Source organism: Sminthopsis crassicaudata, chromosome 3 (genome assembly GCF_048593235.1).
Source record: "Sminthopsis crassicaudata isolate SCR6 chromosome 3, ASM4859323v1, whole genome shotgun sequence".
NCBI classification, from domain to species: Eukaryota; Metazoa; Chordata; class Mammalia; order Dasyuromorphia; family Dasyuridae; genus Sminthopsis; species Sminthopsis crassicaudata.
The window spans coordinates 601,461,767-601,489,748 of record NC_133619.1 but is presented as its reverse complement, the minus strand read 5'-3'; the positions used below and the strand labels follow the sequence as shown (position 1 = coordinate 601,489,748).

General features: G+C 48.7%; 1 protein-coding gene across 2 annotated transcripts in view; it reads right to left on the bottom strand.

Moving 5' to 3' along the window:
* Nucleotides 1-1,451: 1,451 nt before the first annotated feature.
* MECR (mitochondrial trans-2-enoyl-CoA reductase) overlaps nt 1,452-27,982 on the bottom strand; it is a 35,959-nt gene continuing 9,428 nt past the window's right edge. For both annotated transcript variants that reach the window (XM_074305551.1, XM_074305552.1), the window contains exons 2-10: nt 26,215-26,312; nt 25,047-25,178; nt 20,240-20,383; nt 17,216-17,318; nt 16,250-16,352; nt 12,950-13,023; nt 4,037-4,097; nt 3,826-3,898; nt 1,452-1,838 (exon numbers count right to left, since the gene is read on the bottom strand). In XM_074305551.1, coding sequence (XP_074161652.1) covers nt 1,681-1,838; nt 3,826-3,898; nt 4,037-4,097; nt 12,950-13,023; nt 16,250-16,352; nt 17,216-17,318; nt 20,240-20,383; nt 25,047-25,178; nt 26,215-26,312 — 946 coding nt within the window. In that variant the 3' untranslated portion in view covers nt 1,452-1,680. The remainder of the gene's footprint in view (nt 1,839-3,825; nt 3,899-4,036; nt 4,098-12,949; nt 13,024-16,249; nt 16,353-17,215; nt 17,319-20,239; nt 20,384-25,046; nt 25,179-26,214; nt 26,313-27,982) is intronic.

Sequence of the window (27,982 nt, the reverse complement as noted above, 5' to 3'; positions counted from 1 at the left end):
GTCATCAAGGGGAGGGAGTAGAGGGAGGGAGGGGATAATTTGGAAAAATGAATACAAGGGATAGTGTTATTAATAAAAAAAATTACTCATGCATATATATTGTCAAAAAAATTTATAAATAAAATTTTAAAAAATAAAAAATAAAATAAAAAATAAAAAATGACAGTCTAACCCCCCCCCAAAAAAAAGATTTGGCCCAGCATTTTTGTTTACCTATCATCTCCCACAAGAACCTTTCTCTCCTCTTCTTCTTGAGAACTCATAGTATTTTTAATCTCTTATGGGGTCCACTTTCTATTCTTTCTATTTCTGTGGATATTTTATCTCCCCAGGAGATGGGGAACTCTCTGAGGGCAGTTCTTGCTCATTTCTCAGTGAACTCCTGCTAGGCACTTGCCAGAGTTCTGCACACATCAGTTATTCTTTCAAATTTGTGCTAGGCAGATGCAAGCCCGGAGACAGGGCGAGGGGCCCCTCTTGTCAGTTCTAAAATAGGGTAACTCTTCAATCAGTTTGTTGCCTATGGAAGATGTCCCTTAAAGCCTTAGTGCAATAGCTAAAACTTTGTGCAGAGCCCATGTATCCTCATGCTCTGACTGCATCCTGGAGGAGATGCCCCTGGAGCTCATCTTCCAGTGATGGGTGGGATGCTGACCAGCCTGTGCTACAGCCGGGGAAGGACTCTCTTCTGGTCAGTCTTGGTAACAGTCTGAATCCTCAGGACTGATTCTACCCATCACCTCTCCCCCAAATAAAAATACTTCTGGCTGAACTTAGGCCCTAGAGAGGGCAGACAAGGCTGGGTGAGAGTAGAGGGAATGGTTTTCTGATTCTACCTGAGGCAGGTAAGACTGCTTTTCGATTTGGCCTGCAACCATGTTCCTTACCCCCTAAGGCTTGGTTGGAGTGTAAGGCTCAAGTAGACTTCAGGGTAAAGGAGGGCTGCTGGGTACAGCCACATCCTCTGAGACATGGCTCAGTGGGGCTTGCCACTTCTACCTAGTCAGGTGTTATTAAGGGATTCTAATCAGGCAGCCTGAGGAGAGAAGGTGATAATGTTAAAAAGCCTAGGGCAGTGGGGGTAGCAGATACTCTCCTCTCTATCAAGATGGAGGCAGGGGACCCTATCCTAACCTTCTATTCCTCCATCCTCTTCCAGAGAGGCTCCAGAGGATAGCCTCCTGAGGTCTGACCACCTCTGGCTTCTATTGCCTGGTTTGCAGGATTATGTCCCAGCCCTCAGCTGGCACATATGTCCTCCACAGGTCAGGTGCCCACCTTGCTCCCAACTATAAAGCTCAGCGCTGGTTGAGAGTATCCTCCCCTGCAGACCAATTTTTGGTACTTTTAAGACTTTCCATTCTGGGCAGTGAGGAAAAGCAAAGTGAGACCATGTGGATGCCTCCAAATGGTCAGCCCCCTACTACCCAGTGGGAAAAGATCACTTTCTGTTTAAGAAACTGGCAACCATACTTTATTGGTGAAGGCCGGGCCGGTGCCCAAGGGTAATGGCTTAATGGCCACTATTTCCTGACCTCAGAATCAGGCTCGCCTTGGGGAGCAGCGATGCTCCAGAGAGAGGTTCTGGTGGACATAGCACCTGATCAAGGGCTGATATAGGAGATGTCGTGTCTCTCTACCGCTGGCTCATGATGCATGGTTACTCTTCCTCCCGGGCCATTACATGGTGAGAATCTGCTTTGAGGAAATGAAGGGCTTCATGGAGGCTTCCAGAGCTACCTGGTAATCTTTCAGTGGGACTTCTGAGCAGGCCGGAGCCATGAGCTGCCCTCGGCGGACAAAGTCACACAGGGTGAGGATCATCTCCTTGAACTGGTCTGTAAGAGGGAGAGAGGATGGGAAAGAGTCTTAGGGCTCTGGAATTCAGAAGCAATATATGGGGAAACTGAGGCTGGAAGAAGGGAAAGGGCTGGCTCAAGATCACAGCACTATAGAATAACTGAAGTAGGATTGGAACTTAGCTCCTTCCTCTAAATCCAATGCTCCCTTCAGTTCTCCTCCACTCAGTTTCTATGTCAAGTGTGGGGAATCTGGTATAAAATTAGTAGTCTTCAAATGAACTTCAAGGAAATTACTAATTCTCTCTCTTCTGTTTAAAAAAAAAAAATCAAGCTTTCCACCAATGTGCGTATTTATTTTGTTTGACATATTTATTATAAGGAAACACTTTTTTTTGAGTGGGGAGAAAATGGTGAAAGAGAACTTAAAAAAAAAAAAAAAAAAAGAAAGCAAAGAACATCAATGAAATGTATAAAAACTATCCAGAAAAAAGTGAAAGGAAATTCAAGAAGAGAGATAAGTAGGACAGTGGGGGGGGGGCAATACTGGGTTAAAAGCGACAGGCTTAGGTTTGAAACTTTGGGGCACAGCTCTGTCTACTTAAAATGATGAATTGGAAGTAATATTCAGCTAGAATTCTTTCTTCCTTTCTTTGAATATTATTAAGTTCATAATTACTTTAAAAACATCAGCTCATTTGGTTTTGAGACATACTCATTTCCTAAGCCTCTCCACTTCCACAGCGTCTTCTCCCCAAAGGGTGCGGGAGAAATGGCCAGGAGCTTTCCTGCTTCCTATGCTCTGAGCCTCCTCTCCTCTCCCCTCTCCAGACTTCTCTGGCTCCAGTGGGCCTGCATTTGTGGATGTTTGCCCCTCCTTCCCTACAGGTCAGGAGAGATGTCTCTTTCCTACAAAGTCCCATCCCACCCTATCCCCTCAAGGGGAAAAGAAAAATAAAACACTGAGGAAGGACCAGCTGGAGCTCAGCAGGGCTCTTGGGGGAGGCCTCAAAAGGCAGTAGATGCAACAGGATTTGACCCTGATGTGTGCATGGAGAGGCAGCCAGATGTGGGGTGAGATTCTGAGAACATGGAAGAGGGAGAAAGGGAAGAGAATAAGCATTTTTGTGGCACCTACAGCATGCCAGCCATGCTGTGGGCTAAGGGCTTTTACAAGGGACTTATCTGATAAGGGGTGTGGGTAGATGCTATTATCTCCATTTTCCAGATGAGGAAACTGAGGCAAACAGAGGTGAAGTCACACAGCTGGGAGGGCCTGAGATCTGAGCTCAGACTCCAGGCCCTGGGCAGGCCAGAAGGGGCACCCTCCCTGGGCCACACCAAAGCTCTGCCACCACTCCCTGTTCTCTAAGAGTCGCAGTTTTCTCATCTGGAGCCCTTCACACGTCCCAGGAAGGACTGGCTGAGAGAGGGCACACAGCACTTTGTCCCTAGGACCGGCGCCCTGAGCAGGCTATCATCAGCAGGAGGAACGACGGCACAAGCGAGCCTGGGTCAGGTCCCAGGAAAGCAACCCTGAGAGGGCAGCATGGGCCAGATGCACCGGGGGCAGGGGAACCGGTGCAGCACACTATGCAGGGCCTCGGCTGGTGCCGCACAGGCTTGGGGGGCACGTACAGCTTTCCTTGCGGGCCCCAGGTCCCTGTAGTCATGGGCACAGGGCTTCTCTTCCTGGCACCGGGGTCTCAGGGCTGCCCTCTGGTGTCAGGAAGAGACAAGATGGGGGTAAACAAAAGCCAGCTGGGGACTGCTTCCCCTTGGACTTAATGCTTGGGTATAAGCTCAAGCTCACTTCCTGGGGACTTGACAACTTCAGGGTCTAGTCTGGGGGTTTCCAGTTAGGGCTCATTCTCCTCATCAAGGATGGAAGGGGTTTTTGGGCATGCAGTAGGTGCTTAATGTTGACTGAATGAAAGCAAAAGAGCCACATCTGTTGGGGTGTAGCAGGTACCCCCCCAGCCGGCCTGTTGTCCCCTCAACCCCAACATGGTCATTCCCCACTCACCTGCACCTCGGTCTTTCTTCCACTGAGACATCCAGAAGCCCCGGAGCTTGATGTCCTTAAAAATGAATGAGCTCTGTGGACACAGGAAAGAGAAGCTGAAGTCTGGAAGAAGAACAGAATGTAGGAGCAAAAGGTGGAAACTCGGGATCAGCTGCCCTCAGGGTCAGGGAGGGGAATGTCCTCCCTCTTCCACCTCCTGGTGCCCACTTACCACCGACGCTGTGACTGGCTGCTTGGCCATCCCTCCGTAGGTCACCATGGTACCTCCATGCCTGCAGAAATACCAGAGATAAATGCTGAGGGGGGGGCACATCCGCTCTGGGGGCAGCCCCTGGGGAGACGGCTCCACTCCTGGCTCTATCACCAAGGAGGGACGGGGCCTCGCTTCCTCTTCTAAAAAATGAGGTGGGGGAGATGGCCTCCCTGGCCCTCTCCTGCATCCATATTCTGTGCTCCAGCACTCTCCATCCTAAAGTCCCTTCCAGCTCTGACATTCCATGTCTGAGTCACACAATAAAGCATCTGGGTGCTACCCTGCAAACAATGCTCTGGAAAGTACTTCTTCATTTCTGCCTCACAGACCGGGTCTGGTGCTGTTCAGCTCTGTCCAACTCTGTGACCATATATGGGGTTTTCTTGGCAGAGATAACTGGAGTGGTTTCCTATTCCCTTCTCCAGCCCACTTGACAGATGAGGAACCCAAGGCAAACAGGATAAAGTGACTTGCCCAGGATCACACAGCTAGGAAGTGTCTGAGACCAGATTTGAATTCATGAAGACTACTTGACTCCAGACTTTGTACTCTATCCACTGTACCACCTAGCTGTTCCAACAGACTGGCCCAGTTTCTCTCAAAATATGTTTCACACACAAAATCAACTAATCCAACAACCTTTTTTTTTTTTTTTCCTCTTTTTCCTGAGGCTGGGGTTAAGTGACTTGCCCAAGGTCACACAGCTAGGAAGTGTTAAGTGTCTGAGCTCACATTTGAACTCAGTCCTCCCGACTTCAGGGCTGGTGCTCTATCCGCTGCGCCACCCAGCTGTCCCATCCACCAACCTCCTCCAGCCCTCTCCAGCTGAAAATTTTCTTTTCCTTTGAAAGTTATTTTGAATTTCCTTATCTGTGCACATGTCACATTTCCCTGTAGAATATAAGTTCTTTGAGGGAAGGAGGAGCATTCTTTTTGTCTTAGTCCATTGAGTAGCACAGTGATCCTTATATACACTAGGCACTTTATATTTGCTGAATTTCACTAAATTATCAGGTGCCTACTAGTTTGTAGATACTCTTTCAGTACTTGCTAACTGGTGGATTGTCACATGTACAAGAGCAGCCCAATGCTCCCAGAATCAGGGATGACACTGAACTCCATCACTCAACTTCACCTAGAGTCCTGTTCCCGAGTTCTTAGAATCACAGAAACCTTTGCAGTCAGATGGTCCCTGGAGCAGGGAGCTTAGGACATATGGCAAAAGAGGGTGGCGGCCATGGTCATGTCTCAGGTCTAAAATTCTTTCCCCAAGATCTCTTAAAAACCACGATTGAAAAACAAAGGCGAGGGATGATCATCTCTTTCAGAATTCAAAGTAAGCTATAATTTTGAAGAAATGACAGTGAGTTTTATCAATGCTGGGATCTCAGTGAAGACCTAGGGAGTTGCCTGAGATGGGCAGAGGCCACATGGCTTGATCAGGATTACACGGCTAGTTAAATAAGTATATCATGGGGTTTCTGTACTAGGACAATGCCTTGCATTCAAATCACTCTGGCTCTCATAGACTGGCCAACAATAAGTCCCAGATTGGCTCAGAATGCGTATAAATAACTATTGTTTCTGTTTTGGCCAGAGACCCTGAGGGTCTCCCTCGCCTAGGTTGGGCACACACACACACACACACACACACACACACACACAGATATGCATGTAAATATGTTTGTACACACAGACCCATACATACACATATTTTGACTAGGTAAAAAATGCCTCAAACTGTTACCTGGTAAAGATCTAAGCTTAAAAGGGACCACCCAGTCTCCCACTGCATCCAGGGCCATCTCCAGTCATCCTGATCTATATCTGGCCACTGGACCGAGATGGTTCCAGAGGAGAAAGTGAGGTAAGGTGACCTTTCACAGCGCTCCCTCACTTAAATCCAATTCCCTTGCACGTTATGCCTGATGTCGTAATTCTGTTCTAGAATGAAGGATAAACAACAGCTAGTTTAGTCTCAGAGATGGACTGAACCCAACTCTTCCTGATGCTTTGTGGAATTCACCATCTACTAAGCCACATTGTCTCTAGAGAAAATTATGAGCTAACAATTCTGAGTCTTTGCCCACTCTCTATCAAATTTGGCAAATACAATTAAAAGAAAAAAGAAAAGAAAACTGCAGATGCAGCTATGGTAAAATAGGCACACTCTTTGGCAGAATCTCAAATTGGTCCAACATTTCTGGATGATTAATGACAAAAATGTGCAGACTCTTTGCCTCAGTAGTATCCCAGTGGTGGGACTACTGGGATGTCTCAAGGCGAATGTGGATAGAAAAAAAGAGATCTGGGGGCAGCTAGATGGCATAGTAAACAGAATGTCAGCCCTGAAGTCAGGAGGACCTGAGTTCAAATCTGGTCTCAGACACTTAATACTTCCTGGCTGTGTGACCCTGGGCAAGTCACTTAACCCCAGTTGCCTGGGGGAGGGGGGGAAATCTGTTCAAGAGTACTGTGAATAGCAATTTCTCCAGAAACAAAAAGCTGGATATAAGCCATGGATTGCACTGGCCAAACAAATTATTATGGTAGGTTAATATAGTGAAATTTCATTATATTATAAGAAATGACAAATAATTCAAAAAAATTATAGGATGACTTATTGACATAGAACAGAAGGAGGAACTAAAAGAACAATTAGCATTCACCGCTATATTGTTAAAGCCAACAACAATAAATCTCTATTATGTACCGAGAAAATAAAATTATATATAGTTGGTGAGCAATGGATGAATAGTATATTTCACACATTTTGTATAATAATTGATAAACTAGGTATTGTGGTTTTACCATACATGGCAATTTTTCTTGTGCTCCTGATTATACATCTAAATACAAATCTACGTGTACTTACTAACAGAACTCAAAATGTAAAATTTTTAAAAAGAACTTTGACTCTATAGCTAAAGATGGAAGGACTTCTAAGGCTCTATGTGCACTCCTGTTACAGGAAACATTCAACCCATGGCTGGATGACTGGAGCGGGAAATAAATCAGAGAAATTCTAACATGAGGAAATCAAGCCGGGGCAGGGCAACCAGAAAGGGTTGTCTCCAGATGCCCTGCTTGAGTCAGTCAGTCGGCCAGCATTTATTAACGAGTTACTCTGTGTTCGTTGTTATTGTTTGGTGGTGTCTGACTCATCCCCATTTGGAGTTTTCCATTTCCCTCTCCAGCTCATTTAACAGATGAGGACATGGAGGGGAGTAGGGTTGAGTAGGCTACAGCTTGTAACCCTGGATTTGCACTCAGAAGGATGAGCCTTCCTGACTCCAGGCCTGGTGCTCTGCCCGCTGCACCATTGTGCTCTCCTTCCTGCCAGGCGCTGTGCTGGCGAAGGAGTCAGGGCTGTGAAGTGGACATGGCACAGACTTGGCAATCGGGGAGCCCTAGCTTTGGATCCTACCTCGATCGCTTATTTTCTCCAAGCCTGTTTTCTTATCTGTAAAACTGAGATGACAACACCCATGATATTTTCCTCACTAGCTACTTATGAAGATGAAATGAGGGCATGTTGGTAGAGTGCTCTCCAAGCTAGAATGCAGCACACACAAGGCAGGTCCCTCTTTTTGGTCTAAGTTTGCACTGTAGACAACAGGTGGGTCTGCCATCAGCAAAACCCAAGACTATGTAGAGATTCTACTGACTTTAAACATTTGGTTCTTAGGCTCTTGGCCAGGGAGAGGATGCACTTCACAAAGGCTGGCAAACACAAATCTGGTAATGAAAGCCTTTCTCCCCAAGAAGAGGTTATGGAGCTTGTCTGGGAGGAACTCTGGCATGGTGTGCAGGGCCCTCACTCCAGCCCTTTCATGCCTGTGTGATCCTGGACACATCACCTATCTTAACTGGGCCTAGGTTTCCTCATCTGTCAAATGAGGGGGTGATTGCAGACAAGTCATTGGCATCAGATTCAAACACACACACACAGATCTTTGCTGATACATTCTGACTTAAGAATAGCCCCTGAGAGAGAGAGGCAGAGACAGAGAGGGGAAGAAGAGAGATCCAGAAAGGATTGTGCTGCAAGTACAAAATGTTTTAAAAAAGAAAATTTTTTAAAAATTGGACTTGCCTGGAGTTGTATAAATTCAATCAAAAGGTCTTTCAACTGAAAAGGAAGCAGAAGACTGCTAATTGGTACCCACCAGGAGTTGCTGCAGTGCTGGCAGAAGACTAAGATCATGCAAGAGGCTAAACTAAGAAAGGAGCCATCTCTAAGCCCTATGACTGACAGGTTGACCATCTTTCTCTAAATGCATAAAGTTTAAGACAAGCAAGATGAACAAGAGATCTTACCCAAAGAGGAAAACTGGACCTCAAAGGTTTTGCTGATACTTGGTAGGATGGGACATATGAATGGAAAATGGTTCTGAAAGCTTATACCTGATTAAAAGGAACAAAATAGGTAAAAGCAGCAGGGGGAATTGTGTACTTTAGGTTTTTTTTTTTTTTTAATTGAACTAATAATCATTTATTTTTGCCTGCCTCTCCTGTACATGCTCACTCCAAAACAGGTTTTTTTCTATGTATCCTCTGGCCATTGGGCTAAATGCCTGATACCTAATCAGCAATTAATGGTCACTTGCTGAATTGAACTGATTTCTTGGGGCTGCAGGAAAGGGCTCCTGTTTCAGGAGAAGCAGGGGGTTGGATGGTCTTAGAGCCTCCTGATCCCTTCCCACTGTGAGATTCTATGCTTCTGTGAGCTAATAAATTGATTTAATCTGTGGTTTCATAAATGAATTCAAAATGAATTAAATGTTTATCATTTGGGGAAGCCTCATGCTCTTTGGCTTGTCCTACTACCTTAAAAAAAAAGGGCAGCATTGTATACCAAGAAGTCATATTTATGTGAGGAAATCCAGGAACAGAGAGACAGAGTAGCATGGTAGAGAGAGAGCTTTTTGGTGAAGATCTACACAAGTAGACACAGAAGTGGTTTTATCATCAGCACACCACAGACTACCTATCCAGAAAGAGGAAACGGATGAATAATTTGAGAAGGAGCATTCTGTGCAGGTGAAGAGGATGACTAACGACATCCAAGGCTGCAGAGAGGACTGAGAAGGTTTTGGGGATCTTCCCTTTATTGTGTGCTGCTTTTACTTAAGGGTTAGATAAAGACAAAAGATGGCCCATCTTTCCAGGGTGCACACTGTGCAAAGCTAAGGACCAAAGTCACAGATAAGTCTGCATTTTGTTCTAGGGGCATCAAGGAAATAGTGAAACTTTTGGATCCAGGATTCAAAAAAATCCCCAGAAGGTGAACACTGGACTGAACTGAAAAAGATGCAATTTAATAGAGAGGAAGTTTAAAGTCTTGAATTGGAGTTCAAAAGGTCAACCACAGAAGATGACCCAATCGGGTCTAAATTAGTTTGTCTAAAAGAAATCTGGGTGTTTTAATGGCCTACAATCCCAGTGTGAATCAACAGCGTGGAGGGGGATAATGGAACCTTAACCCACAGTAAGAGGCAGAGCATTTAGCACAAGGGACATGGCTACTGCACTGGAGAGCAGAGCTGGAGCCTGGCACTCAGTCCTGGGAACATTTTAGGAAGGTCGCAAATAAATGAGAGCATCCAGAGAAGGGTCTTCAGAAGTGTGAAAATCCTCCAGGCCATGGCAGATGCTGTTAAGCAGAAAGAGCCCCATCTATTTGCAGTGGAGAAGACTTAGAGGAAAACACGCTTGGTCTGGACCTAAGGGCAGAATTAGGAGTGGAAGCTGCAGAGATGCAGATCTGGGTAGGACAGAAAATTCCTCACAAGGAGATGCTCCACAAGTACCAAGGGCAGTGCTGGAAGTGGGGAGGAGCACGGTTGGATCTAATGGACAGCAGGTTCTTTTTGGCTGGAGGTCCTGTGGATCACCTCTTCTGCCCTGGCCCTGGGGTGAGAGACCGCCTACAGTCCACAGCTGAGCTAAGACCAGAGCCCTTCAGTCCACAGAGCTGGGGCCCTGCAGATGTCATCGCCAAGAAGCAGGGTCACCTTCATACATAGGCCAATGGGGCATCAGAGGGGAACTTCAGAGCAATACTCTCCATGCATACAAAGCAGTTCCAAGGAGCGGGAAGGAATTATTTGCTGTTCAAAAGAATTTACCTTTCTTTTGATACCTGGCTCCCCTGGAAAATGTTTCAATTAGTCTACCTGTGAGCCATGTGTACCTCTTTTGGAACACACCGGGGCATCAAGGGGAACTCAGCTGTTTTCATCAGCTCTTAGCCAGGGTTTCAGAAGCATGTCTTGTTAGTATGTCCTGATCTTTTCTTTAATTACAATTTGAGCCCTTCAAGAGAGGGATCAAAGACTCTTTGTTTGATACTGTCTGCCTAGATCAGCAATGGGGGGTGCTCCCCCATCCCGTTCTCCAAAGGCAGGGCTAACAAATGATGATTTCTGCCCATACTAAGACTGGCACACCATCCCAAGAGGAGGTGGGTTCAACTCAGCTCAAAAAGGGAACTGGGATGAGATGACTGGAAACTATTTTTGACTTTCAGGTTCCAGATACCCTGGAATGCCTTATGGAGGAGGGAGGGAAGCAGAGGGTGTGTAAGAAATCCAAACAACTTTTAATTACTTATCAACTATTACAATCCCATTAGTTTGTTATTTGAGCTAATCCCATGTCATTGGCTTTCATGGGAAGTAAATCTTGCAACATTAGCAATATTTTCATGCGTCATTCAGTTTCTGTGAAATCTGGAAGGATTTTAAACCTCTTAAGAGGATTATCCTTCCCAAATTTACTAACAATACAACCTCACATTTGTGTAATGATTTATATTTTTCAATACTCTTTTGCAAACTTCACATCAGTCAAGGTTTGGGGGTGGGAATGGTAACCATGTTTTATTGATGAAAAGTCCCCCAAACAGACAAGACAAATACCCACCTATGAGGCCTCTCCCTCTCAGCAGGTCTCAAACAGAACCTGTTCCCTTTCCTCTCAAACTTCTTAACACCCCCCACCCCCCTCCATGTTTGCTCCTGCTGCTTTTCTGTCATCATCCTTCCAGTCACTCAGGTTTGTGGCCTTGAGTAACCAGCTGTCAGGAATTGTGGATTCCACTTTCAAGTCTCTCCCTGCATTCTTCTCTAACTCCCACTTTCCTCAGAGTACCCTGTGGGAGTATCCTACAGGCCCATCCCCTTCTGATCCTCCTTCCACATGATTGCCAATATGATATTCTTAAATCCCAGATCTTATCATGCTACTCACTTCTCAGTTCAAAAGGCTTTCTGTGGCTCCCTATTGCCTCTAGGACAATGTGCAAACTCTTCTGTTTGGCATTTCCAGGCCTCCTAGTCTGGCTTGATCCTTCCCAGGCCTCATCCATGCACTCTCCCCTCTGGTCCAGCCAGGCTACCCTCGGCGCTCCGTAAGGCTATCTCCAGGCTGGAACTTATTCCTTCCTCACTGTAATTTCTTAGAATTTTTAGTGTCCTTCAGAGCTTGGCTCAGCCACACCTGCTGGCTGAGGTCTCCCCTCAATTCCTGCCCTTCCATTTTCCCCAACTAAAGTTACCTTGATCCTCCTCTGTATACCTTTCTTACTTTTGCATGAACCCTTGTTTCCCTTAATGGAATGTGGGCTCCTTGAGGGCAGGGACTGGGTTTTTTTTTGTCTTCATATTTTGAGTGCTCAGCACAGTGTGCCTGGCAGTGCCAACTGCTTAAGAGATGGCTTGACAGACTGATTGGTCCAAGTCGCACCACTGTGGATGGCAGTGCCAGAAATATCCCGTCTTCATTAACTTTGGTTCTTCCTCCTGGATCCAATTTCTAGCTGAGATCAATGGTTGAGTCTTGGGATTCACCAGGAAGAGGAAAGGGAATTATGAAAATGCTACAGATGGAAGGGGCCCTCCAAACCATCTATCTAGGGGTTCTTAACCCGAAAGCTCTGAGATCTTTGGATGGGAAAAAAACGACATCTTGGTTTTTACCATTCTCTAACTGAAAACTGGCCTTTCTTTCAATTATTTAAAAATACTACTCTAAGAAGGAGCATTATGGCTTCATGAGATTGCCAAATAGCCCTTAAAACACAAAAAGAGTTAAAATCCCCCAGATAGAGAAAGTTGCCAAACGAAGCGACATGGGCCAGGTCAGAGCAGGTTAAGGACAGCGATGGGGTGAATGGACTCCAGCAAAAGGCCAGGTCCTCGGTAGCAGGTGTAATTATGGTCTTGTCCTGACAGATGCATCTTGAACAGACAGAGCCATCCTGTACTGACGCCCAGTGACTCTACACAATGCCAGTGATGTTAGCTCTTGTGGCCATCTTGTATAAACAGGACAACCATGATCACCACTGATTTACTGACACACACAAATAGCATAAGTGGGGCCACTTTTCCCCTTGTTCACTGTGAGTGCACTGGGAGCTCTGTCCGCTTCTTCATTAAGCTTGGCCCATTGACCTGGAGATGGTCATTCTGGATGACTCCCCACCCCTTGGGACTAGCTGTACCTCACCATGACCTCCCCCATCAGCAGGGCTGGAGCCTTACCCCAGGGGTCTGACCCTGAGCCTCTACAAAATGATTCTGGGTACCTCAGTACAGGATGGCTGCCTCCCCATCTCCCTGTCCAGCTGGGCTCTGGCCTGGCCACTCCCAAGTCTGCACCGGCAGTTCACTGTGGCCTTTCCTGGCTGCTGGACATACAGACCACGAGAACTACTTAAAGAACCACACCCGTGGTCCTTCCCCAGCATCTAGCCCGGCCCCACAAAGCTACGCATGAAGCCCAGATGCCAGCTGCTGGCAGGCCCAGCCACCCGCTAGGCTGGTGCTTTCGGATCTGGGGGCAGCCAGACACTCGCTCACTCACCCCAGGTGTCGCATCAGCTCAGTGGAACTCTTCCCACCAACACAATTGAGCGCAAGTTGTGGCCGAGGAAAGGTCTGAAAAACAAGGAGCCAGTGGGGGGTGGTCAATGGCTACCTGGGTGGTTGGGGCTCCACTCCCACTCCTGTTCTTTCCCCTCCCCATCCCTGAAGTGAAGCTGGAGTCCCTGGGCCCAGAGGTCATCTTCCAAAGGGAAGGCCAGAGAGACAAAGGACATTCCCCAACCCCAGCCATTGTACCCTTCCACATCTGGTCCAACCCTCCCTCTGCCTGGATCTCCTAGGACTTTCTGGTCCTCAAGGCCCATCCTCCTAGCTTCTCTGCAGCTTGCAAGACACAAGACTCTTACTTTACTTCCCAATCTCCTGCAACTCGAGGCAGTCACACTCCAGCCCTGGCTCTGCCGAGGACTTTCTGTGGGACTCCAGGCAGCCCCTCCCCTTCTGTGCCCCGTGTCCTCACCACTGGATGACCTAACCCTTGACTCTAGTCTATAACTCACTGCTGCTGGAGGTTCCAGGAGGCCCTGACATCTGCAGCAGGGAAGGCTCACAGGAGGCAGGAGCTTTGGACTGATCTCAGAGGGATCCTACAGAGAATTGTCCAAGGGGGCGCAGAGGCTGGGCTTCCCTGATGCTCGCGGGGCAGCCCTGATGCTCTCCTTGGCAATGGGTTACACGGAGGTTGCCAGAGTGTCTGTGAATCATGCTGTGTGCAGAAGTGAATTGGATTTGTTGTTTGGTCCCAAAGGGGGAGAACCAAGAATAGTGGTCTCTGAAGTGACCAAGGGGAAAGGCTTCAGAAGGGTTGGAGCTAACTGGGATGGACTGACGTGGGGGGTAACTGCATCCTCTATAAGCATTCCCTCATGGGAAGCCCTTGAGCTGGGGCTGGAGGCCGGGATATGATAGGGAGATGTCCCTGTGCAGGGATAAACTAGAGGCTGAGAGTGTATTTGAGTTCTAAAGTTCTGGGACTAACTACTGACACAAGTAATACTGCTGAGGATGGGGGGAGGGACAGGGCACAGAGTGCTGGGCCTGCAATCAGGAAGGCTCATTTTCACAAGTTTAAATCCTGCCTCAGACACTTATTAGTGAATTACATCACTGGCTCAGTTTCCAGATCTGTCAAATAGGCTGGAAAAAGAAATGGCAAACTAGCCAAGAAAGCCCCAAATGGGGTCACAAAGAGTTGGATGTGACTGAAATGATTCAGCAATAAAACTTTATGAAGTCTATGAAGCACTTCACCTATATTGTCTTGTATGAACCTCTCAACCTGGAAAAGTAAGTTCTGCAAGTATTATTTCCATTTTAGAGATGGGGAAGCTGGGACTCAGGAAAGTCAGAGAGTGTTTGAAGGCTGGATGTCTGCTGAGTGCCCAGGGCTGGCATACAACAGGTATTTAGTAAATGCTTGTTGAATGACTGGATTCAGACTCAGAGACTCCAAGTCTTCTGTGCCCTTCCCAAACCACTGACCATCACTGTTCTTCCTGCATTCTATGACCCAAGCCGACCTTGTTCCTCACCCGTGACCTTCCAACTCCTACCTCTAAGCCTTTGCACTGATTGTGTCCCATGCTTGGAACGCACCCCCTCCTCAGCCCACCTCTTCAAAGAGGAGCTTCTCACACCTCATTTCCCCTTCCGGTACTACTTTGATCCAGCTAAGCCAGTGGCTGATTTGTTTCTCGCAATCTCCCACTTGCTGCAAAGGTGATCCCCCAAACCGGTAATCCTCCCTCTTAGCTTCCCTGGCTTCGTTCAAGACTTGACTCAAATCCTAGCTTCTGCAGGAGGCCTGATTCTCCCAGGGCCTGTTAGGGCCTCCAATTTGAGATTACCTTCCATCTGCTCTGTAAATATGTAGCCTCTATGTATTGTACATATAAAGTTTACCTGTTCTCTCCCCATTAAACTGTGAGCTTCTTGCACACACACATATGTGTATATACTTAATGTTTTTTTCCATCAGACTGCCAACTTTTTGTGGGCAAGGATTATTTCCTTCATTGTATTCATAGTCCTGACACCTAGCACAGTGATGGGTCGAGAGAAGGATCCACAATATTATTTTAAAAATATTTTGATGTCTATATTTCAAAAAGAATTGCTTTCTTTTGTAATCTCATATTTTTTTTTTTTTTTTTTTTTTTTGGTTTTCATTGAAAAACATGATTCTGAGAAGGGGTCCCATAGAAAGATCAGAATTGGATCAATGTCTTGGGCCCAGTAGGCAACAGGGAAATGCCAAATGACCTGAGAAAGGGGAGCTGTGGTAAGAGTTCCCTAGCAAGGACCTTGTTGTCTGCAGTGGGCCTGGCTCATGACTGCTGGAAGACAGCATGCTCTTATCTCAAAAGACCCACGAATGACTACTGAACTGGGCTGCGTCCTGTCCTAATGCAGCTCACGTACCTCCCCCTCCATCTATGTATTAGGAATTTAGGGAATTGCTGCGGCCTAAAGATGTCATCAATGAGCCTGTGGGTCCTGGGAACTTAGCGAGGTGGTTTGTGGAAGACAGTCTATCCCAATGAGAAAATCCTTAAAGGAGATAATGTTTCAAAGACTTTAGGTGCTCCAGAAGCTGGAGGTTTCTTGCCCTCCACGGCTTTTGTGAGTCCAGGGCAGGTGCCTGGCTAGCGGGAGACCCGAGACCCAGATTTGAGAGGCTGCCAGGAAATCGGAGGCCATGGGTGCTAGCAGATGGGGTTCTGGGGCTGGTCACACTCTCTGTACAAGTGGGGAAATGAGTTGGCGGGAGCAGAGACTGGCCTGGGCCCCGAGCCAGCCTCGAGGCTTGCCCTGTTTCCCCTTCAGGATGCTGGCTCTCTACTGGCAACAGCTCCTTTGCTCTGTCTTTTTCCCAGAGCCTGTGGGTTTTTGCCCCCAGGGGTGTGTGCGCCCCTAGGCTCTGTCACCTGAAGAATGAAGTCTCTCTCCAGGGAAGAAGAGAGGTTTCCATGGGAAGAGAACAGAGAAAATTCTCTGCATTTGCGACTGGCTGCTTTCTGGAATCACAGACTTCAAGGCATAGAGTAGCAATAAGGGACGTTAGCGGTCCTTTAGGGAACCCTCCTTCTCCTGCCTCCATTTTACTGATTGAGAAATGGAGGCCCAGGGATGTTAAGTCAAGATTGGGGCTCTAAGGCGAGCCAGGGGGAGCTGAGGCCCGGGGAAGTTAGCCCTGGCTGTCCGCAGCCCCCATTCAGCAGGTCCCCTCTCTCCCACCCCCACTGGCTCTCTGGCCTCCTCCTTTTGGTCCGTCCCATACCTGGAAGAAGTCCTTGATCTCTGGCCTTCTCAGGGCCTCCTCTGTGAAGACGTGTTCAGCCCCCAGAGCCTTCAGTCTGTCCACCAGCTGTGGCAGGTCCGGTCTAGGCCCCAAACACATGCCCTGAGTGCTGTTCTTCTCATGAAGTCTCCCCAGGAGGCCTGGCGCCCGCCTACCTACTTCCCAGCAGCCAGACATTGGCCCAGGAGCAGCCCCACTCCTTGGAAACAACCGGCTCCCGGCTCACTTTACAAAGGACAGGACTCTGCGCTACCCCCTTTCTTGGGCTGATTCCGCCCAATTCTGCCCACTGACTCCACTGCCCATGCCCTCTCACTGCCTGGGGTGGGTGCCCAGGATTATGGCAGGAGCCAGCTGAGGATGCCCGGGCAATCAGAACCCTCGGAGCAGGGTCAGGAGCAGAGGCAGGGCTGTGGCTCTGGCGTGGAGCGCCACCCCCCCCCCCCGGAGGGCTGGACCACCCTGACATGTGAGGTTTGGCAAATTCATTTTGCTCAAAGAACAAAACATTTCACACTCCCAGATAGCAGTTGCTGTTCTGAAAACAGGGCCTTGGTTCCTTCTAGGGAAGGAGGGATGGGAGTAACAAGTAAGAGTGGGGGTCCCCAAAGGGAGCTTTCCTCTAATTCCTGATGTTTTATACATGCACACAAACCTGCCTAATCACCTGTGGCTGATCACCTAATTGCCAGCATGGAAGAAATCAGCTCCACTGCTTCCCTGAGGTGATCTAGTGTCAGAGCTGGGAATGGCCTTTCTAAAGTTCCCATATATGGTTTTTAGGAACCTTCTGAGAGGTGGTCTGTGCCCAGCTTTCTGGCTTTACTCTGTAATCCAGCCTCCTGCTAGTTGCCTCTGTGCTTTAGACCCTTGAGAGTAGCCTGAAAGACCTGAGGGAGACTGTGACAAGGCAAATGAGCCCCAGGCCAGCTCCCGCTCCCTTACCTGTCTCGGACCACGTTGATGGTTTTCAAGCCCAAAGCTGCAGCGATCTGAATGACGGCTTGCCCCACTCCACTGTTGGCTGCGTTCTGGATGACAGAATCTCCTAGAGAGGCGGAAAGAGAAACCAAATCGAGGTCCTGTCTTCCCTGCCCAGGACCTCCCAGGGCTAGTGTCACTGTCATCCAAGCTTTGCCTAGCATTTATTTAAAAAATAGTGCTGTCAACACTGTGCAATGACAGACTTAGCTCTTCTCAGTGATACAGTGATCCAAGACAATTCCAATAGACTTGAAATGGAAAATGCCATCCACATTCAGAGGGAGATCTATGCAATCTGCATGCGGATTTAAGCACAGTACTTTCACTTGTTTAATATATTTTTTTTCTTTCTTTCCTGTGGTTTTCCCCTTTTGTTCTAATTCTTCTTTCACAACATGACTGTTCATGTATAACCTATATCGGATTGTCTGCTGTCCTGGGGAAGGAGGAGAGAAAGGTGAGGAGACAAATTTGGAACACAAAGTCTTACAAAAATGGATGTTGAAAATTAACTTTACATGTATTTGGAAAGAAAAAAACTATTAAGTGAGAAAAAATTGCCTTCAATCAATCAACAATTATTAAGGGTCTGCTATATACTAGGCACAGTGCTAGGCCTTGAGGATGCAAAGAATGGAAGGATTCCTTATTTGCAATGAGCTTACACTTCAGTGACTTCTCCCTACTGGGATCACTTTGGGGCAGGATCCTAGGGACAGGGTCCCAAGGCTGTCTGCTGAGTATGCAAAGATCCTCTGCCCTAAGTACCGTGTAAGTGAGAAAGGGGCAGTCACTCCCAAGCTACTCTGGTAGGGACAAGGTCAGACAGAGTGAGCCTGGGATACTAGAAAGGGTTCAGCCCTGGAGGAGCCAGGTTCTATCCAAAGGAAGTAACAAAGAGGAGTGTATTCTTCCTCCAGAGATACAATTCCTGCCCCGTGTGTTCAGGGTACTCACTCTCTGCTGAGAATAACTAGAGAACCCTTGGTATTCCGAGGATATACCATACAGCTAAAACAGGACCCCATCCTCATGGTCATGTAGAATTAGAGATTATTACAGCTTCCCACCCTCTGTCATTTAATCCGAGGCTCACTGCTGCCAGTGAATGATCATAAGGATGGAGGTCCTGTTTTAGATCTAATTCACTGCATGACTTTGGGCAAGTCACTTGACCTTTAAAAGGCCTACATTTCATCCTCTAAAATGAGAAACTTGGATTCCATGGAAACTAAGTTCCCTTCCAGTCCTGGTATTCCAAAGCCTCTTCTAGTCCTACAGCTGACTCTCCTAAGGATTCAGCCAACTCCCACATGATAAGATTATTAGTCTGATAGTCTATGTTCTAAGGCCCTCCTAACTCTGACTTTCTGTTCTGGGAGCTCTCTAATTTGAAAATCCTAAGGTTCAAGACTGATTTCTGCCCTACTATTCTATGAGCAAGGGACATTTGTAGTCTAAATCACTATGGAGTCAAAAATGGTGGGAAAGGCTCACATGGTAAATGTGTTTTGCTAATTTAAGAAATGAAGAGGAAAGCTGATCTCTGGGTATAGTTACTAAAAATTTGAAAGTAAAAACAGAGGATATTTCTTTTCCCCATCTCAGGCAAACTATGTCTATGAGGACAGCCCCCCTGCCTTATGTCACTCTCAGACAGAGTCTCACAGCCCCTGGAAACCAGGAAACCACTGGTTTTAGAAACATAGGATTTCCAAGTTAAACACAGTCACAGCACACATACCAGTCATCACTGTCAGATCCTGAGATCCAATGTTTTAAGGCTGTGACTCTTGCCCCTCCCCCCTTTTTCCCAAGCAAAACCAAGCCAAAAAACATCACCAAGAATAAATATTCAGGCAGGTTGCAGATTGCCAGGCATCTTTGTCTGATAGTCAAGAAAGAAATGATCCCAGGTGAAACTTGGACAAGAACTCACACTGTGCCCCAGGTGGAACCCTACTTAGGTCTCTGTTTTATTTCTCTCTCAGGCAAATCAACCAATGAGTCATTTGGCATCTATTGAGACCTAACTTTGAGCCAAAGCCTGTACAAGGCACTGTGGATACAGAGGCAGACATGAAACAGTCCTTGCTTCATTTCTGATACACAGATAGAGAATTTACAATCTACTAGGGGAAACATAGAAGAGATTAAAAACAGACACAGATATATATATATATCTAAGTATGTAAATATGAAGACATATAAATACATATCTACAAGATCTAGGCATTTCTATAAAATAAATACAGGGTGATTGTGGTGGGGTCACACCAGCAGCTGGGAAGGAGGGGAAATGGCCCTTGAGCTGAGTCAAAGCTAACCCCTTATTTGAGGGGGAGGTGAGAAGGGAGTGGATTCTAGGCATGGAGGGAGAGGAGAAGAAGAGGCAGACTGGGCCAAAGCATGGGAATGAAAAAAGAGCATCTGGTGGATGGGAAACGGCAGGCTGGTGTGCAGCAGTGCAGGAAGGGGGAGTCATGTACAACAGGGATGGAGAAGCAGTTGGAGCCAGGAGAGAAAGAGTTTTAAATGTTATATGGGGGGGATTTCTATTTAACTAGAGGTAAGAGGGAAGAACCAGAATGCACTTAAGTAGGAAGTGACAGAGCTATGGGGAGGATGACTTGGAGAGGGCATCAGCTGAGGGATGGATACCTAGCAGGTGAGTGGTAGCTGTATCAGGAGAGACCCTGGGATGAAGAGAGAGACCATGGGATGGGGGAGAGAGATACGTAGGTGGGCTGAAGGGGAGGAGCCCAGGATGCCCTGCCCAGTTGAACCAAAGTTAGCCTCTGAGATAACCTCCTAGCAGGCTCACTGTTAAAGAGAGGAGAGCAGGGGCTGAGGTTTGGAGGGAAGGGTCTGAGAAGGCTAAGAGCCATCAGGGTGCCCCAGAAGCCCCTCTCTTGGAAGCCCAGGGCTCCAGTCAGCAGTAGGGAGAGCACTTGGAGCCCAGGCCTGAGCCCCCCAGTCACCCACCTGGGCGCAGCTGCTCAAAGTCGCACAGCATCCTATAGGCAGTGCAGGGGTTGACGCTCAGGGTGGCTGCACAAAGCAGGGGAATGTCACTTGGGACGCCGATCAGGGCCTCTTCACTGATTACAGCCTCAGTCCGCCAGGTTCCTGGGCCAGAGAAGGATACTGCTTAGACATCAAACAAGGCGGTTTGTTCCCAAAGGCCTGAAGCTCAGGCCCTGCATCTCTCCAGATTCTCACTGCTCAACCAAGACTCTCAAAACCCCATGTTCTAAAACATCTGGAAATAATGACAAATTTGGGGTTACTAAAGGTCCACACAATAAGACCGGGTGTGGAACTGCCACGTCATGTTTTGTGCTGGGGGCCAGAGTAAGAGAGGAAATGATCCGTCTTCAAAAACACATTGTGCTTAATATACAAGTGGAACCCAATTAGTGCTTGTTGACTTAAACATTCAATCATTCAAAGCCATAGAACACAAAGAAGAGAGGTCTTTGGAGTCAAGAAGATGAGGGTTCAAGGTCTGTCTCTGAGACAAACAGGTGTGACCCTGGACCAGCCATTTAACTTCTTTTTACTTTCAGTTTCCTCCACTTCCCAGGGTTGTTTTGAAGGTCCAGTGAGACAAAAGCCTCCTGTGAATGTGGTTTTCGGGCAGTTCTCTAGGCCTGAGAGCCAACCTGCACTGCTAGAGCTCTGCTGGCCACCACCCTGGGCTGAGGCTGATGATCTGGACAAGGGCATGGGCTAGTTTGTGCTTGAGAGAGGATTCAGTTTCACCCTTCGTGCCATGCTCGATGTACAGTAGGTGCTTAATAAACGTTCAGGGATTGACAGAATGTGCTGACTCCAAGCACAGCACCCTATCCAGCCCTCCTCCTTAGTTATGGAGCTGTTGCCAGTCTCTCCCGTGAGCCCCGATTCCCAGGTCCCCCCCAGGCTGCTGTGAGGGCCCATTCCCCATTGTCTCGTATTGCTTTTAGAAAACACAGACTGGGCACACACACATAATCTTCCCCTTCAGAATATAAGCTCCCTGGAGGCAGGGACGGCCTAATTTTTATCTTTTCTATATCCAGTGCTTAGGATGCCTAGCCCACAGCACACAGTAAGCGCTTGCTGAAGGCCTCTCTGGACCACTGTTTTAGGGAAGCCCTGCTCCCTCGGCCTGACTTCACTCCCTCCTCCACTGCCTCAGTAACCAGCCTCCTCCCTTAACCCCCTTCCCAGTTCCATTAAACCAGGAACGTACAAAATCAACGCTGCCGTTGTTCCCAGACAGGGCATGTCAACGTACCCATTTACTCCCTGATGGCCCCACTCATCATCCTTGTGGGTTTTCTCCAAATATCCCACAGCCAAGATTCTCTACTCTGTACCGTCTCCCCAGTTAGAAGGCAATTTCCTATTAGAGGAGGGCTTGCTTTTGTTCTTTGCACACCAGGCCCTTGGGAAGACACCTGGGCACCTTCTGCTGTTATTTGGTAGTGTCACTACTGCCTGGCTCTCTGGGCCCCCATTTTGGATTTTTTCTACAGAGACACCAGACTGGTCTCCAGCCCATTTTACAGATGAGAAGATTGAGGTAAACAGGGTGAAGTGTCTTGCTCAGAGCCCCACAGTTGGTCTGAGGCCGGACAGGAAGTCAGGAAGGGGTCTTCCTGAGTGCAGGCCCGGCTGCCCTGCTGCACCAGCCAGTGGTCCCTCTCCAGGGCTTACTAGTTGCTAAAAGATGGCCCGGTGGATGAGCCTCAGCCACTTCTAGCCTGTGACTCTGAGCCAGTCTGTGTGCTTCAGATTCCTCCTCTATGAAAGCGACTGGAGAAGGAAAAGCGCTGCAACCTCTTGGCCAAGAAAACTCCAAATGGGGTCATGGAGAGCTGGACACAACTCAACAATGACAGCCCCATAAGCTCTTGAGAAATGGCTTTTCATTTGTTAGTGGGCCAAACTTCCCTCCCTGGAAGTTCCCTATGCTTATGAAATCACAAAAATCCCCCAAAGTGAAAAACAAAACTTGCCACCCTCCCAAAGTGAGATCAGATGTAGAGGCTGTTTCCTCCGGCCCAGGGAAGGGCCGTGACCCAGCTGGCAGAGCTGTGGCTCGAGGCAGGAGGGCACGGGCACTGTGGGGATGCACTTTGGAGGTCGGGACGCCTTAACCTCCCAGGGACTGCGTGTCTCTGGGATTCTAACTCCTGCCCGGGGCAGGCCACAGAAGCGTGGCGGCCCCTGCCACTCCACCAGGGGCTGGAAAAGACAAGTGAATGAAGTCTAGGCTCCATCCCACCTCCAGGCCCTCACTGACCCCGCACGGAGCTGGGTGTGACTCCGGGCCTTGTCCCAGCCTGTTCTGAGAACAGAGCTGGCCCCTCCCTTGCTCCCTCCCTCCTCCAGCTTGCACTTTCAGGCCTCAAATTCCCCAGCAGTGCAGCTGTCCCTGGGTGCTCATGGGTGTGGTGCCCAGGGCCTACTTCCTCAGGCGGCTGACAGGGAGGGGGACCTGCCCCAACCCCAGAACCCTCATCCAGCAGTGAGGTGAGTGAGCCCCAGGGGCCTGCCAACAGGCTGCAGACTCTGGGGCCTCCCTGAGCCTCCAGGAACAAAAGCTCGGCATTCAGAGCCCTGCACAACCGTACTCTCTCCTCCCCTTCCAATCTCCTTACACACCCAACTCTGTGATTCAGGGACACGGGTCCTTCACCACCATGGGCTCCAGGCCTGGAACATTCTCTCTCCTCCTCTTGGTCTACCGACTGACCTTCCTGGTAGTTTCCACGAAAATCCCACCTTCTACAGGGAGCTCTCCCTAAACCCTCTCAACTCCAGTGCCTTCCCTTTCTTAATTACTTCCTATTCAGTCTATGGGGACAGCTGGGAGCACTATGGGGCACAGAGGGCCAGGCCCGGAGTCAGGAAGACTCATCTTCCTGAGTTCACATCCAGCCTTAGATACTTACTGGCTGTATGACCCTAGGCAAGTCACTTACTCAGTTTCCCCACCTATAAAATGAGAGGGAGAGAGAAATGGCAAACTACTCCAGTATCTTTGGCAAAAAAGCCCCAAATGGGTAACAATTGTTTCTATCTGGACCTCTCCAAAAAGATAAATAGGAGATAACACCAATAATAATTAAAGCTACAGGGGGCAGAGACTGGGGGGGGGGGGGAAGTTAAGGACGAGGATTTGAGAAGAGGGCACTAAGCTATGTGCCGAGTCCTCCGGACTCAGGGATGCTGAGGTTTTCTCTCCAGCCTCCAGGAAGCCTGGATCAGGCCCACACTGCTCCTGCTGTGAGGGAGAGAGCCTTGGAGCTTTGGATGAGGTCCCAACGGTTCTGCTCGCTGGAAGAGGAGATGGAGACCCAGAGACGAGCGGCTGGGAGCCGAGGTCCCAGAGAAAGTGGATGGCTATGGTCTCTGACCACAGCTTCAGAAAGGCTTCTCCTAATTCTGACTTTGTCATTGATCATTTTTTGTTAATCCCCATCAGTTTCCCTTCAGTGATAGAAAGTGAAAATCTCTTTATAAATGCCTTTCTCATGTGCATGGAGGTAGGGAGGACTGGAAGGGAAGTCTGAGAAATCGAGTCCACTCAGGAGATCTGGGAGTGGGCAGTGAGTGCCCCTGGGCGGAGGGCACCCCAAAGAAAGGGAGCGGGGGGAGGGGCTGACAGCTAAGATACAAGGGAAATAATTAGGCCAAGCAAATGACTGCTCATCCTGACCCTTACTAGCTGGGAGAGGTGGGGGAGGTCCTGAGCTCCTCCTCAGTCTCAGTTTCCTCCTTTGGCTTATTAAACCCATCACTCGTTTGTACATAGTTGTTTGCATGTTGTCTCCTGTGAGCCCCTTGGTCCCTGGAGGGGGTGAGGGGAGGGGGGCTGCCTTTTGATTTTGGATCCTCTGTGCTCAGCACAGTGCCTGGCACATAGTAGGTGCTTCATAAATTTGAGGGCACTGATCCTTCTGGCTCAGTGTCTAAGATCCAGTGGTCAGCCTCCTCCCGCAGGCCCAGATCACACCTGGGCTCTGTGTCCCCTCCTCTCCTTGATGGTGCCTTGTGCACAGGGCCCCAGCTATGCCAGCCAGCACAGGGATTCTTTAAGCCTTTCCTCTGCTATGGACAACCTTGGGCAGGTCCGCTGAAGCTTATGGGGCACCTGCTCTGAATCATCTTTTTAAATACACAGGATAAAAAGGAAATACAGTTCATGGAAATGTTGTCAAGAAGTAATAACTCCAACAAGTTCATGGCTCCCAGAGTAAGACGCTCTGCTCTGGTACATCTGTAAGCTTGTGAATGAGGGAGATCCCTGTAAAAATGGAAAGCGCAGCCTGTCCAAGCGTGGCCTTCCTTTGTGACTCTTACCTGTCCTTTGCTTAAGTTTACCCTGACATTCTCTGAACACGATGTGGACATCAGTTAGCCCTAACTCTTGCCCCGTGGCATGGAAAGGACATCCCTCTTCTTTCCCCTGGTTTCCCTCAGGGGCGTCCTCCTGCATCATTCCCCGGTTATCATGCCCTCTGACCTGCCCTCCTGGACCTCTCTGTCGCTCCCTTGGGTGACCCTCGGCTTCACTTCTTTAGAGGTCACAGGGACCCCGCGTCCCTTCATCATTTCCCAGAAGAGTACTCAGGTACAAGGGAAGGACTTTGTTTCAGGAAGAAGCCTGGGCTCATTACAGGAACATCAGAATCTCCCAGAGCAGCAGGTACAAGGTAAATATTTGTTGAAGGAAGCTAATGAGATCAGGCTCCAGGAAGGCTGCTGCCCGAGCAAGGAAAGACCTGGAAGAACTCACCAAGGCCCGCGTCAGCCGGGATCGCCCAGTCCCCAGGCTTCAGTGTGGTCACAGCTCTGCCAACTTCCAACACCTGGCCAACCCCTTCGTTCCCTCCGACCGCGGGCAGCGCAGGAAGGATGGCATATGTCCCTGGGGGCAGAAAAATGCAGAACCGTCACCAGAGATCTCAGGGGAAAGGCATAGGGGCACAGCAGCGGGCCATCTAAGAAAGCCTGTCAGGCCCAGGGAGGCTGTGACCAGCACACAGGAAGTATCGGGGAAGCTCCAGGGCGAGCACCCCTTCCCTGAGTTACAGCGCTCCCCCCTCTCTTCAGAGGCTCAGTGATCCCCAAAGAGTAGGACCCTTCTGAATGATAGCAAGTCAGGCTGTGCTCTTAATACCAACAGGGAAAACCAACCATGACAAAAAGCTACTAGAAATTCAATGACACTTTTTGGAGTTAACATCTGGCTCCATATCCTAGTTATGTGACTGTGGGCAAGTCACTTAACCTGCCTCAGATTTCTCAGCTGTAAAATGGGAATAGCAGCACCCACCCCTACCAGGGTTGCTGTGAGGATCAAATGACATCATGTTTGTAAATCCAGTAGCCCCTATAAGAACACTTCCTTCCCTTTCAAGTGAATTTGTATTTTGTCAATCACATCATTTGCATACAGTTGAAAAACAGTCCCACATATGGGAGGGCCATTATTTGTTGAATCCACAGGTGTGACTGCTTATTAGTCAGAGTTGAGGCTAAATAAAGATGGAACTGACCATTCTTGGTTCCTGGCAGAATTTATGACCCTTTGACTAACTCGACTTCTCACGAGTCCATGGCTCACAGGCTGGGGACCATGTGTGACACTTGCCTTGAGAAACCCCACAACCACGGCTGTCTCCCCACCCCCACACTCAGGGGCCCAATTCCACAGCTGACTTGACCCGCTCCATCTCCAACCCAGACAGTCCCTCTTCCGCCCGCTGCTCCTAGGACCACTCTAGAGATGCCCGACTTGGTATGGGCACTGATTGGTTTTAGGCCCACAGTACAGAGGTTCTGAGCTCAAATAGCCTGAGCTCCAGCCCAGACACAGGAATATTCCTCCCACCCCAGTGGAGGAAAGGAAACGAACTGGTGCGCAGGAGAGATGCTGGTGAATAAAACGAAGACCATGTTACCTTGGATCATATTTATGTCGGCTGGATTGATGGGGGCCGCCAGCATCTTCATCCGGATGTCAGACTTGCCCAGAGGCCTTAGCTCCTGGTTCTTCAGTCTAAAAATAAAACCACACTCGCATTAATGCCTCAAACCGTCTTCCCGGGGGAGGTTCCTTGAAGAGAAAATTCTCTGGACATTCATGGGATGCAGGCATTGACTTGGAGTCAAGAGCCTGTCTTTGGGGGCCAACCTACATGGCATGGGCAAGGGCAAATTGTTCCCTTTCTTCAAGCCACCTTTTGTTCATCTGTGAAATGGGGACAACACATGCCCTACTCAGCTAGGGCTGGGGCAGGGACCAGATGGGTATTTTCATTCTGGGAGCTATTAGTCTCCTGGGGCCCCTGAATACTTTGGGGATAAAATGCAGCTCTCCAGCTGGTTCTTGTCCCGATCACTGGCCTTGGAGCTGTTCCTCACACACAACACTCCATCAGTCCCTCTGGGGGGGTCATCATCCACAGGAGGCCTTTCTGGGTTTCCCCAAGTCACTCTGGGTATATTTTGTGCTGATTTACACAAACACATGTGGTTTCTGCTCAAGAGAAAGTGAGCTCCCCAAGGGCAGGGATTACTTTGTTCTGGTTTTCGGAAATGCTTAGGGATCAGTCTAGCCTTCTCTTCCCTGTTCTGCAGGCTGCTACTGGTGGGACTGTGCTAAGTGGAAATCGGGGAGAGCCTTTGTCACATTTGGTTGTATGTAGCTGCCTATTCAACAAGCATTTATGAAGCACCTACTACATACCAACCTTGCCCTGGAAACACAAACTTCCACTAAACCCTAAGAAACCCCCTGCCTCACAAGAGCTGACATTCTGATGAGAGGCAGTCGTTTCAATATATCTGAGTCTTTGTGACTCCATTTGGGATTTTCTAGGCAGAGATACAGGAGTAGTTTGTTATTTCCTTTTCCAGCTCATTTGACAGATCAGGAAACTGAGGCATATAGGGTAAAGTGACTGGCCCAGGATCACACCTCTAGGGAGTGTCTGAGGCTGGATTTGCACTCAGGAAGAGGCGGCTTCCTGCCTTCAGGCCCAGGCCTCTGTGCCCACAGCTGCCTACTAGGCCTGGAGGGAAATCTAGATTGTGGAGTATGAGCTGTCCTGAAGAAAACCCACAGGCAAGGATTAATAGGGAGAGGACGCCAAGGGAGGAGGAGAGCCTGTGAGAAGTGGAAGGGCTGGCAGACAGCGGGTCAGGGCCAGTACAGAGGGATGCAGAGCTCTCTGAGGGGAGGAAGGCAATAGGAGATTGGGCCTGGTTGAGAAGGCATCCAAAGGCCCCTTCCAGGTTTAACTATGACCCAAGACTGTTTCTTAGCACAAAACACAAATGACATCACTGGTGAGGTAGAGGACCCAGCTAATAACCAGTGCAGTGGCTCGGACAGGAGAAGGCCGATTTGGGGCTGGCAGTTGGAAGTTCGGGAAGCAGCAAAGGGCGAGCAGCCGGTGGAAAGGGGCAGGGCTCGATGCCAGAACCTAGGGAATCATGGCAGCTGGGAACGGGGCCCAGAGGAGGCTAGTGCACCCTCACAACCTAGTAGGCTCAAGGTTAACTTGCCCAAAGTCACACTAGGCAAGCCAGCAACTGGCTGAGGTGGGATTTGGACCCAGGCTTTCTTGGCAAGCTGATACTGTGGAAGAACCTTGGCTTTGGAGTCAGTCCCGGGGCTCGCCACTTACACTACTATTTATTTGACATTGGATAAGTCTAAGCCTC